The 11,926-nt window shown below is 39.2% G+C and overlaps 1 protein-coding gene across 1 annotated transcript in view; it reads right to left on the bottom strand.

Moving 5' to 3' along the window:
• Nucleotides 1–398: 398 nt before the first annotated feature.
• Nucleotides 399–11,926, bottom strand: part of MCOLN3 (mucolipin 3) — a 12,023-nt gene continuing 495 nt past the window's right edge. The window contains exons 2-13 of the mRNA XM_009699345.1: nt 10,223–10,390; nt 9,494–9,647; nt 8,930–9,014; nt 8,753–8,849; nt 8,063–8,162; nt 5,894–6,006; nt 5,664–5,813; nt 3,615–3,716; nt 3,381–3,503; nt 2,629–2,835; nt 2,132–2,261; nt 399–431 (exon numbers count right to left, since the gene is read on the bottom strand). Of these exons, the coding sequence (XP_009697647.1) occupies nt 412–431; nt 2,132–2,261; nt 2,629–2,835; nt 3,381–3,503; nt 3,615–3,716; nt 5,664–5,813; nt 5,894–6,006; nt 8,063–8,162; nt 8,753–8,849; nt 8,930–9,014; nt 9,494–9,647; nt 10,223–10,390 (1,449 nt within the window). The 3' untranslated portion in view covers nt 399–411. The remainder of the gene's footprint in view (nt 432–2,131; nt 2,262–2,628; nt 2,836–3,380; nt 3,504–3,614; nt 3,717–5,663; nt 5,814–5,893; nt 6,007–8,062; nt 8,163–8,752; nt 8,850–8,929; nt 9,015–9,493; nt 9,648–10,222; nt 10,391–11,926) is intronic.

Raw genomic sequence — 11,926 nt, 5'->3', positions numbered from 1 at the left:
CCATAGCTAGATAATGCCTGCAGTACTGAGGGCTAGGCTGGCGTTCAAAGTTGCAGTTGTCCAGCACTATTTCTACTTGCAGTTGAAAGTTACTGCATTTCTAGTCTACTCGCACAATCTAGCCAAATCTCTGAACACAGACAGCTTTTTAATGCCCTTTGCATTCTAGCACAATTTAACTGAGGAAAAAAATAGAACAAAGCTAATAAAAAAACCAAACCCCCTGAATTAGCAGTGAGAGTGCCTAATCAGAAAGATTCTAAGTTCATCATAAGCTTCTGCCACAGGCTTACACTGTTTTTCAAGAAAAGCAAATTCAGGCTTTAGGTATAAGATTTTCCACCAGCTCCACTGTCCAGTTCTTGCAACGTGTACTGCTTTGAAGCCTCCATGATACGCTCCCACAATCCATTAAATATGTTCACTACAACCTATACAGGAGAGGGGGAAAAAGTTGTCAGGTGCATACATCAAAATAATAGTGTCATTGTACGAGGAGCCTTAAAAATGCATCTGAACTATTTCATGACTGATTTGACATACACTGATAAGAAACTGCTATGAACCACCATAAAACATTTTGAACATGTGAAAGAATTAAGAGAAGCCTTGTGTGTCCTGTAGGACCATATGACTATTTAAGGAGAAGAAGCCATAGAACTGTTAACACAACATCCTGCTTGAGATACTTTTTTATTCCTACAGATCATGTGTTTCACAGTAAAACCAGAAGGCCACAGTACAGAGGTAATGGAGCAATGTCCAATATTTACAGGCAACTGCAAAGTCAGCCCCTGGTCTAGGTTCTGAAGAAACACACTATTTCCAGATAAAAAACTAGTTTGTAACACTAACATGCATGGTATGAGAGATGCATGGGGATCAAGACATGTGGCACCAGGATAACATCATTAAAGAGTAGGTAATCTGTTTAGGAAACAAGGCTCTGAAATCAGGCACTTAAATGTCTACAGCTCTGCCTGAGTCCAGGGTGCTGCTGGCTGCCCAATACTCCTGAAGAACAAGTTGCTTGAGAGTAACCAAGTTTTCCTCTTTGAATGCTCTTCTAGAGTCCTGATCCCCACCTCACAGTCAGTGGGAAAAGTATTACATCCCCATCCTCTCCCACCTTACATTGGGTTTCTTGCCTGGTTAAACTGAGAGGTGTGTGCACAAAAGGAAATATTAACATGTCCATGCCCTTTACCCAGGAGCATGATGCCCTGCTCTGCTTCATCCCACACTTTCATCTCCAGTAAGGCACTCAGTCAGAACAGCAGCTCTCTGCTCTGGGCTGGCTCACTGCAGGCTCTATTGTCTCCCCGCTCTGAAATAGTCCCCACCTCCTTTCTGTCATAAATATATTCTAATTGGCATATAACAATATAGCACACTAGAAAAGCCCAGTACCAAGGAGCTGCAAATGCCTTTGATCTTTTTAATCAAGCTGCAAATATTTTAAGACTCCCCCACCAAGGGACCCTTCAGCAAGCAAGACTCAAGAATTACTGCCAGACAGGTTAAATATAAACCATGTATCCTGCAATTAGTATTCCTGAAGAAACAAAACTGAAGCATTAACCTCTCCATAGTGGAAGTTAGGCAATGCTTTTCCAAGTGCTGTGATAGTATCTTAAACTGCATGCTGTCTTAAAACCTTGGCAAGCTGATTTTCTCCCTACGTTTCAGGCCTGCTACCGTTTAAGTTAGGACACCTTACTGCACAAGGTATCATTAAAAAGTGGATAACAAGACACTGAATGAGTTCTGTAAGTTCTGCCTATTGCAGTGAGTACAGGAAATGTTAATGCTTGCACATTACACATGCAGGGTTCCCAAGTTACTGTATATATTACCTAATTTTCTGTACTATTTTTCATATGTTAAGTGCTTCTTAATTTAAAAGTTCCCTCACCTCTCCTAAGGAGTTTGTTGCCTGCAGACGTTTCACTAAGGTGCTCCATTCTAGAGTATTAGAAATAGTCTGGGATTTTTGTGTTGATTTTTTTTTTTTTTCCCCTCTCCACCCCCAAAACTTTAAGTACTCTTCATAAACATTATACCAGGGACATTTTGTGGTATGTTGCGTTTGCATATACCTTAATGTATGATTTTTAATATAGGTACATACCGTTACAACAACAGAAGAGAGATGCAGAACTCTCCTCCTCTAACCTGTACCTGCCAGAGTTTGGTAAGTCTTTGCACTGTGATATAAATCTCTGAAGTTCTGTCTCTGGGAAGCCATCTTGCTGGTAGTGCTAAAAATTGATATTTAGTTAAACCTTTAACAAGGCTAAAACATATAATAACCCAAATCCTCCCCAGATCACTTTTCAGACATTGCTGAAGTCTGAAATTAGAAGATTCACAGAACCAAATATGAAATTACTGCTTTTTAGTAGATATTTAGCTTCCATTGAAGCAGGAAATCAGATAGTCTTGTAAGAAAACCGAGGTAGGGAGGGATTAAAAATCTCTCATCATGACTCTGCACCCTCAAAAGTAGCCATTATATTTATTCTTTAAATTGGCATGCACTGCAAGTCAAAATATTGAGGGAGATGAGTCTTGATAGCATCAATCTTGCATTTTTATTCCAAATGAAGAGTAAGAGTCCATGCTTACCTTGACAGTTTCATACGTATCTGTAATAAGTGCAATGAAGAGACTCAGCACCATATAGGTGAACAGACTGATGAAGGAGTAAAGGTAGATCCTACTGAATAACCAAACCAAATAACTTTTCTGCTGCATTTTTGCAAAGGTGGCAAACATGTCATCTCCGTTGATCAATGAAAAAAGGCATTCGGAAACCATGTTCAGAGAGCGAAACTAGAGAGGAGGGAAGAAGACAAAGACATCCATCGCTGATGTATTTGGATCCAAGGACTGTACATAACATGAAGTAGATACACAGCTGATGACTGGCTGCCTTGGATCTGTTTGTACGTTCAGGGCATGATAAGGTGCAACAGTAAAACATTTGAGGAATGAGCAAAGTTTGTCACCTCCTGTACACACACATTCAATTCAGACAAGCCAGTTTCACTTTTAAAAGGGATAAGGATAAAGTCTCCAAAGCTTTAGTCTGACACTGGTGTTCTGCACGATGAAAATTATTTCTCAAAATACCAACATGTGATTGGGAGTCATGGCAGCTTCCACCTCTGACTCAGAGCTTTCATAACTCGAGGAAAGTCTGATTGAGTCATGGAAGTCAGACGCCTCAAAAAGAGCAGCATCATGTTGAAGATGCTCTATTTTTATATTAAGGGAAGCCTTGGCATGGAAACTTAGAAGACAACAGTAGTAATCTCTCGTTTGTTTGGAATCCATTCTGTTGTTCAAGTTGTTTTATTTCATGTTAAGTATGTTACCTTCACATGGTATGGTCCCAGTACAATCCATCCACAGAAACAATAGCCCAGGTAGATCATAGCAGCGCAACAGCAGAACCTCATTACATTGGGTAATGCTGCTCGCAGTGTTAGGATGAGAATCTGCACAAAGCAATGCAAACAGTTAGAATTCAGCCAGGCATTTCTTCCAGTCCTCTTATAGCAACAAACAGAATAAATACCAACAGCACGAAGATCCCAGGAGATCCTTACATTATACTTCTGAAAGAAACCTAGGTAGCGAATGACTCCAAGCCACACAAGCAGAGTGGATGTTCCTAGGAGTATGCTACAGACATCATAACTTGTCAGACTCTAAAAAAGAAGAAAAAAAAAAAATCAAGTATTATAACAACTGGCAGTTTCTCAATTGCAACTCTCATTACTGCAAAGATCTGTTAAGAAACATTGGTTTCCTTGGCAATAATCTCTCCCATCAAAAATCAGTTCAGGGCAATACGCATTAGAGAGCAGAAGTCCCACAAAAGAGCAAGGGCAATTTCAAGTGCAACTCATTTCACATGCCTTTACATATGGCTGTTTGTAAAACAGATTCTGGCAAGACAAGCTTCATTTCCAAGGCCAAGAGCGCAGCTGCCCTGCAGGTGCAGAGACACTCCCTCTGTACCTGCCTCACTAAGACCTGCAAAGCAGCACTGCAAGTGATTTTATGCTCCTTCCAGACCTGCGGCAACTGCTTCTGGAATCTGTGTCAACAGATTCCCCAGAGCAGCTTGGGAATCTCTCCACTGCATCCCCATGAACAGTGCAGATGTGATTTTAGAACCGGAGAGCAGAGAAGGTTCTTCCAGTACATAGGCAAAGCGGTTTTTAAAAAATAGCATGACTTGTCAGCAGAGCTCAGATAAATACTAAGGAGGATCTTGCTAGGTAGCCAGGAACTGTGAGGTGTAGGAAGTTATCAAGGAGAAGACTAATTAGCTTCTAATTAATTCTAACCAGAACTTCATTTATATTTTATTGGCACTTCACTGTTTTTTTCCACCTATACATACTGGCCTGTTTTCATCCAAGTTAGCATATACCCTGTTCCTTGAACTGCAGCTCTACTCTGAAATGGATCATGACAGCTTACTTGAATAAGCAGTTTTCACTATTTCCTGTTTGTATTCCTCTAAGAGTTGGCTAACCTTTTATATTAGCATAATTCACTTACAGCTTGACAAAACCCAAATTGTTATTCAGCCACTAACTTTCACACAGTAACATGGAACAAGATCTTGTTATTGTGGTCCACAAGGCTTGCAAAATGAAGTGAAATGTACCTGTAGAGAAGAGTTTTAGTAAAATGCTCCCTTGAAAAATAAATATATATAAATAGATGTATTTATATATATAAGATACCGGAATTCTGAATGCAAGATCTTACTCCAATCTTGTTCTAGTCTTTGCTTCTCCTAATGCAGGATGGAGTTCTCTCTTATCTTAGCCAACTTCCTCATAGCTTCTTTCTATTCCTAAGAACTGAGTTTATAGCTCCTAAGGTAAGATAGGGCAATTTGTACAGGGTGTTTATGATAGTCAAGCTGTCACCAGATGGATTTCAGACCCATTCTTTCATCACTACTGTCCAAAGTCTCTTATGTTGCAATGTCACACATCAAAGTCTGCTACAGATTTGGTGAACAACAACATTATCTGAATATTACAGTGCTTCATGATAGCATATTGTAATATTTTTTCTTCCCTAATTCTGGCTGCACATAATATATTTTTAAAAGATTTTTTTTTTCTATATCAAGTTTATTTTAGAAATAGAAGGCTAGAACCTGGCTGTGGCTGACTGTTATGTACATACTGTAAACCAGATGCTGGGAAAGCATCAAAGTGATATTTAAGGAGACAGTCTCTGTGTTAGTTAAACACTTGTTAAATGGGGAACAGAAAGCTAAATGCTAATTTTTAAAAAAATCCATCAAATAAGCAAATATAAGTGGTCCTAAATGGGGAAAAGAAGAAGTCAACAGTCTTAAACTTTCAGAGATCAAGTTCATTTTATTCCTTGGAGTCACGAAGGAGCAAAGATAATTAGAACTGTAATATCTAGTGACATTTGGAGTTTTTAAATCTTGCAACTGGAAACAACACATCTCAGTTATAACTCCAGAGAAGAAGATAGAGTTTAAATTTTCAGACCACTCAGAATCAAGTATAGCCACCCTGAAGTCCTCCAAGAGATTTAAACCTAGCTGGGACAGAAACAATCAGTTTTGCTTCCACCTGGTAGTGTAAAAAGCTTACCTTGGCTTGTATCTCCATCTTTAGAGTTGATCCAACAATAGTTAAGACATCGCTAACCACAATCAGGATGTACCATCCATTGACAAATTCCATTTGATCACTGAAAGATACTTCTTTCTTATAATAATATAGGAAAAAGCTTACAAATTCCTAAGGGAGAGGAGGAAAGAAAAAAGTTAATCAGACTTACACAAGGCATGACAAGTTTCCAAGGAAAGAGTTATACCCACCCTTTGGAGCCGAATTCCTTTAACCACTGATCGTGTGCAAAGGATCAATGAGGCCAGACAAGTCAATATAACAAAAGCATCAAAGATCATCATGTAATGAGTGTTCTTCTGTACTGCAAGAACAAAAATGTACATGTTTATAGTCAGATGCATTTCATCTTGTTGACCATCTTGAGTATTGAAATAAGAATAAAGTTTTGATGTTAACTATGTTTATACAACTGAATTAAGAAAAATCTTAGTATTTTTCCCACAAAAGTTGATCTGACATATTTTCATGAGACACAAGTGCATCTGCACTACAAACACCACTTCAGCTACCTTAGGAAGGTTGATACCACATCAAAAATATACCAGAGTGAGAATGTTCTTACAGCCCTGCAGAATTAGAGGTGGGAGTGTTCCATTTTACAAGCACTGGAATGGCCTTTGGAGTGAGAGAACTTGTCAATAAAAAAAAAAACAAAACAAAACAAAAAAACAAACCACCCCACAACACACCCAAAAAAATCTCAGGAACTTTACAGTGTATGTCTTCTCTTCCAGACCAGTATTTGACTATCAGATAGTTTTCTGTCCTAGAGGAGTGCAGATAATTTGCACTGCTGCTTAGCTAGCCAAGACCAACATTGAGCTAGACAGGAATTCTCATTCTCTTATGTTACTAAAATTCACATTCTTGATCAACTAAGGTCAAATTTTGCACCAAATCTACCACTAGACTTCTTTTTGGGTTTTATACCTATCGTACAGCTGAAACTAGATGAGACAGTATAAGCATTAGATTTTTAATGCTAGAAGAGTGATTGAGAAAAAAATTGAAACAAATCAATACTAAATTTGCAAGAAGATGCAGCAATTCTCCAAAATGGGATACTGAAGTTCTAGTTGACTTCACAAACTGCACTACTCAGAAAAAGCCCACCTACTTCTTGCTTATACCAAAGTCACTACCACAAGTACTGTTGCCATTTCCATTGGTTTTGCAGCATAGTCCAGAACAGCAACAACTTGTTATTGTCCAATTGCAATCATTACCTCCATATTTTTCCTGGGCTTTCAGAAAATAATACAGGGTAGTCCAGGACATGATTTTGAAAACTGTTACAGAGGCAATCTACATAGATATCAAATGTGGATTATTGTAGAAGCCTGGTATCAAAACCTCCTACTGCTGCCCTAGCAATCTGTTAGAGGTGGCGTGCCATCTGGTGTGCATTTATAACATGACAGCTAGCAAAGGTAGTTGGTAAAGAGTGTTAGTGGACCATGCGTTTGCATAAGCGCTGCATTTTGTACTCTGTATGCATTTCATTAAATTCCCCAAAATTAATTCCAATATGGATCTTTAAAATAAAAAACTTCCCTTTTTTCACTACCAGCTCTTCATTTCCTAACATAGGCATAGCAAAGGGAAAAGTGGCAAAGTAGAAAAATGGACCTGATTCATCCTATTGCTTTCTTCAGCAAAAAATTAAAAAATAAGTGGAATTTAAAGTCCTGGAAAGTTTCTGACTTTCAAAGAGATTATTTTCGCTAATCAAAAAAAGATCTCAGACAATGTTTTGACCAGACCCAATGGCTGCCAACAAAGGGGGCTCTTGTGACTAACTATTTAAGATAATTTAACCATACTGTGCATCTCAGTTACACCCAAATACAGGCCAAACAACATTTATGCAGCAGTAAGAAGCGTTCTAGCCATTCCACTCCAGCAAGCCCTAGCAACAGCGCTTCCTTATCTTTCCTGGTGCTAAGTCCGGAAATAAGGAGTGAATCAGTTTCAACTTTCCACCACTATCATGTGTCCCTCTGTTGCCTGGTGCTAGAAGAATGGTTCACAGCCCTACTTTAAGCAATGAGCAGCGTTAAGTTCAGTAGCCAAAGCTAGAAGGATGCACAGTGAGGTGTGGAAAATTTTTGGTTTGACAGTATCAATGGTGCAAGGTTTGAGAACTGCTAAGGAAAGTAATGGTGTGGCTGGGTTCTCAGGATTTCAGATCAGAGGTTGAAGAACAGTTCCTTAGAAAAATCAGAATTTAGAGCACACCTGCTAAAGAACGTATGTCAATAGTGCTTCCATCTTTTAATAGAGAAAAAGGTCAATGAACATTGTGCTAGCGTAGCAAAAGTTCAGCATGAAAATTTGAACATATTTATGTCACTTACTTGATCCAGAAACATGCCAGTCTCTACATTCCCTGATTGCTATGTCGTTGTCTAGACTTATTTTAATTCTTCCACTATGTGCTTTATTATCAAACACTATCTGTATTAACAAAAAAAATAAAGTGTTAAACCATTACGTATGTAGCACACTGTATTTCTAAGCTTGCACAATGAGTCAGAATAATCCTCCTAGGGGAGAAGTTATGAAACTTGTTTAAGCTTAAGGTAATTCCAGTTTATACAAATAAATGCTGTCAAAGTGAAAGACAAATCTGGTGAAACATATATTTGCCACAAATTTCTTGATCAGCTAGATACTAGGTGAAATTCTTTTGAACTACAGCCTCTTTCCTCTATGATCTGAAAACAAGCTTTCCTAGAAGCATCTCTCTAAAGAGAAGAGGTTTATGCTTTCATTATGCTTCAGATGGATTAGAGCACAAAAGGCTGTAAGCCAAGCAAGTGCTTCAGGGCCACTTCACGAGCACTCAAAGCTTAACCTCGCACAGCCACAACTGGTGGTTATTTACAGGGTACACTAAGCCATGATAGAGTAATCCAGACACCACTGGGGACCAGTCAGTGGTGCCCAACACTCTTCAGAAAACATCGGCACTGACTTTGTATGGTAAATCAGCAAGAACAATTTTTCGTTTTGAACAGAAAGACCGGTAGCAGGCTTCCACGTACCCTCAGAGTGAAATCATAACAGTCAGGGAGTTCATGGTGACGAACGGTCTGGAGGTTGATTGCCTTCAGATTGAACATGAGCTGCACTGTCACCAGTCTGCAATAGAGCTTCGTATTAGCTTTTCACAAGGAAAACGCACAAATACCCAAATACAGGAGGTGCTGATTCCTTCTCACCTGTGGAAATCCAGAGTGAAATTCAAATTGTGCTTTCCCACTGTTGTGTGGTCTAACGGCGTCATTGGCTCAATGTACAAGCAGTCTGCAATGGATAAGTACTCACAACAATATCTCATGGGTTATCATGCTCTTTAACTGTAATCTGCCTTTCCCAGTCCCGAGGCTGTAAAGAGCTGTTGACTACACCAGACAAGATAGCACACTTCAGTGAGAACTCATTTGGGAAGCTAGTTGACAAATCCATTGGCTTCCCTGAACACCAGCCAACTTATTCATTATGAATCCACAGGGAAGGCTCCTGAAATTAACCCTAAATACTTGTATTAGATGGCCATCAGTGCTAACAGCTCATCACTTGTTTTGTGGTAGTAGACATAAAAGACTGTTACCTTGGAGGTGAGGGCTAGAGGTTAATTACACAGCAGTTTTCTTACCAGTTTTTGCTGGTAGCAAGTTAAATACAGATCATGTGATAGGATCATGTGGGTTTTTTTAAAGAATTTATCATAAATATAGGGTCCCTCCACCCTAAGAACTGATACAATAGATTAGGTTCATCACCAGTCACAATCTCTGGGTCTATATCAAAGGTGTCATTTCCAGGACAGATGGTTCCTTGCTTGTAGAACTGCTGACACACAGCCAGAGCTGTCTCTTCTGCTCCTCTCTTCTCATAAGCATGGTTTCCAACAGAGATGTTGGGCAGCTGTAAGTACTAAAGTTCAGAACAGACAGATAAACCAACTTAGATTGCACCAAAACTCCAGCAAGCCCTAGCAACAACGCCTCCTTATCTTTCTTGGTGCTAAGTCCTGAAAAAAAAAACAAACCCAAACCCAGAAGTGTTTGGATCTGTGCCATAACCCATCTTTTTATTTAAAAGATCACCTAAAGAACTAGGAAACCTACACCACACTACAGCTGAGTCCTCAAATACTTTAAGGTAGTTGACAAAAACAGGAAGTGCAGGATTTAGATCTAAATACCTTTTTGCTTATTATTTTTTCTCTTTACAGTCCTTACTAGAAAGCCTAATTCATTACTTGCAAAGAACTCTGGCTTAAGTCCAAGGACTGCATTTAGCACAGAATTAGTATACTGATTAGCTTTAAGGATGTCACCACAAGTACAATGCTTTGGCAATGACAGAAAACCTAAATGAGTCTACACTCTAGTCTTAAGCAACTGGCACAGAAGTTCAATTTCAGACACCGTCAGGGAAAGCGGAAGAAGAAAAGGTATACATGTTCTTTACTTGGGTATTGTATACATTGCAGCGACAATCCTTACCTGGTTTATTGCAAAGAATATCTGGTCATAGACATCTGTTTGTGTGTACACAGCATAGGTATCATCCATTCTGTCCATGTATCCTTTCAAGAAGAGATGTTTGAATGCAACAGTGTTCTCTTCTTTGAAGGCAACCACCATTTGATTGCTCAATCCAAAAACCACCAGCTGAAAAAGACATTTGTATTTCCTGTTCAAAGACAAGGTTGGCTTCTGGATTAACATACGAATCCTGTCCTACAAACAGCCACTCTTTTGTCACGCCGGTCAACATGGCAGTTGCACGCAGGCTACTCCATTTCACAGCTGGTCAAAAGAAAGTTTGACTTTAAGGAAACAACAGGTTTCAAGAATGTTCCTTTAACATGTTTATCAGCATCTTGGCCAAGGACTTGCATTTTTTACAAAGAAAAGGATACCATCTCAAATTCAAGCTACCTATATACTGTTACTTTGTTAGTTCAGCCTGACATTAGTATGACTTGGCTTGGGGAATATCAGTGTTCCTCAGGCAAAGAGGCAGGACAGGACTTAGCCAGACCCCACTTTAAAGTCCTTACTACAGCGCACAAAAGGCAAATTGAGGACAACTCAGAAAAACAAACATCCCTCCCTCAGTCTTCAGTGAAAGGTGCTTTGAAAATAACTGATCAAAACTGTGCTTGTAACAGGATAGCCTCTGATGCTGTTAAATATATTGCAACTGTTCACAAAAAGTTAGCATAAAACCCTGCTAGCTACTTACTTTCCAGACTGGAAAAGGATTCTAGAAGAATGTGATTTATTCTTTGTGGGAGCTCACAGTTCTTTTCAGTGACTATTGTTTCAAATCTAGTGTCAGGACTATTGTGAAGAAACTTATCAGAGAGAAGTCTGAATCAGTAGTCTACAGATTAGTTTTATGGCCACAATGCAAAGTGGATGTGTAGGTTTTGATAAGGATAACTCAGTTACAGAGATACTAAAATGCTCTATGGGCAAGCTCAGCATGCTAGGCACGCAGGAATACACCAGCAAATCAACAGTGCTCAGATTGAATTACCTACAGGCAGATTTTCTCTGAAAAGGCTAAATCAGCATTAGTTTCTTCCTTAGTTAGGTTCTTCCACCATCAAATTTTATTTCTGGTTGCAAAGTGAGACAGGTGACGATCAGAGGATGATGATGCATTTAAAACTGAAGCAGTAAGTAAAGGATACAAACATGCTGTCAGCTGTATAGCAGGAGAACTGTTATTTCTGCAGTTTGTCCCACCATTCATGCAACCATGGAAAACATTCTTCTCTATACTTGTATTGTCATAGCACTGACACCACCATAAAGGTAAATCACAGACAGGCAACTCTGAAGGATCATCATCTGAGGTATTAGAAAGGTTTTATGAAAAACCTTCTTCCTCCTTAAGCACAGAATTTTGAGACAAACAATTGCATTTTGGGCAGCAGATAAATGTGTAACCCTAACCCTATGGTGCAAGGCTGGGTGAGAGGCAGAGTGGGGTAGAATTTTTGCATTTTTTTCAATACAAAAGTTTGTATACCGTATGCAAGACACAAGCAAACATCATAATAAAAGCCACGAATTTCAGTTCTTATCACTGTGATATTGGAACACAAGCGACTGTTCCTTCCCTCGAACATAAACACACTCAGAGTGAAGAAGGTATTGGGGGAATGGATGTGTCAGGATGCCATCCGGGGGGGG

Source organism: Cariama cristata, unplaced genomic scaffold, assembly GCF_000690535.1.
Source record: "Cariama cristata isolate BGI_N322 unplaced genomic scaffold, ASM69053v1 scaffold37960, whole genome shotgun sequence".
NCBI lineage: Eukaryota > Metazoa > Chordata > Aves > Cariamiformes > Cariamidae > Cariama > Cariama cristata.
Note: the sequence above shows the minus strand (reverse complement) of the source record. Positions and strands in the feature narration are given on the sequence as shown.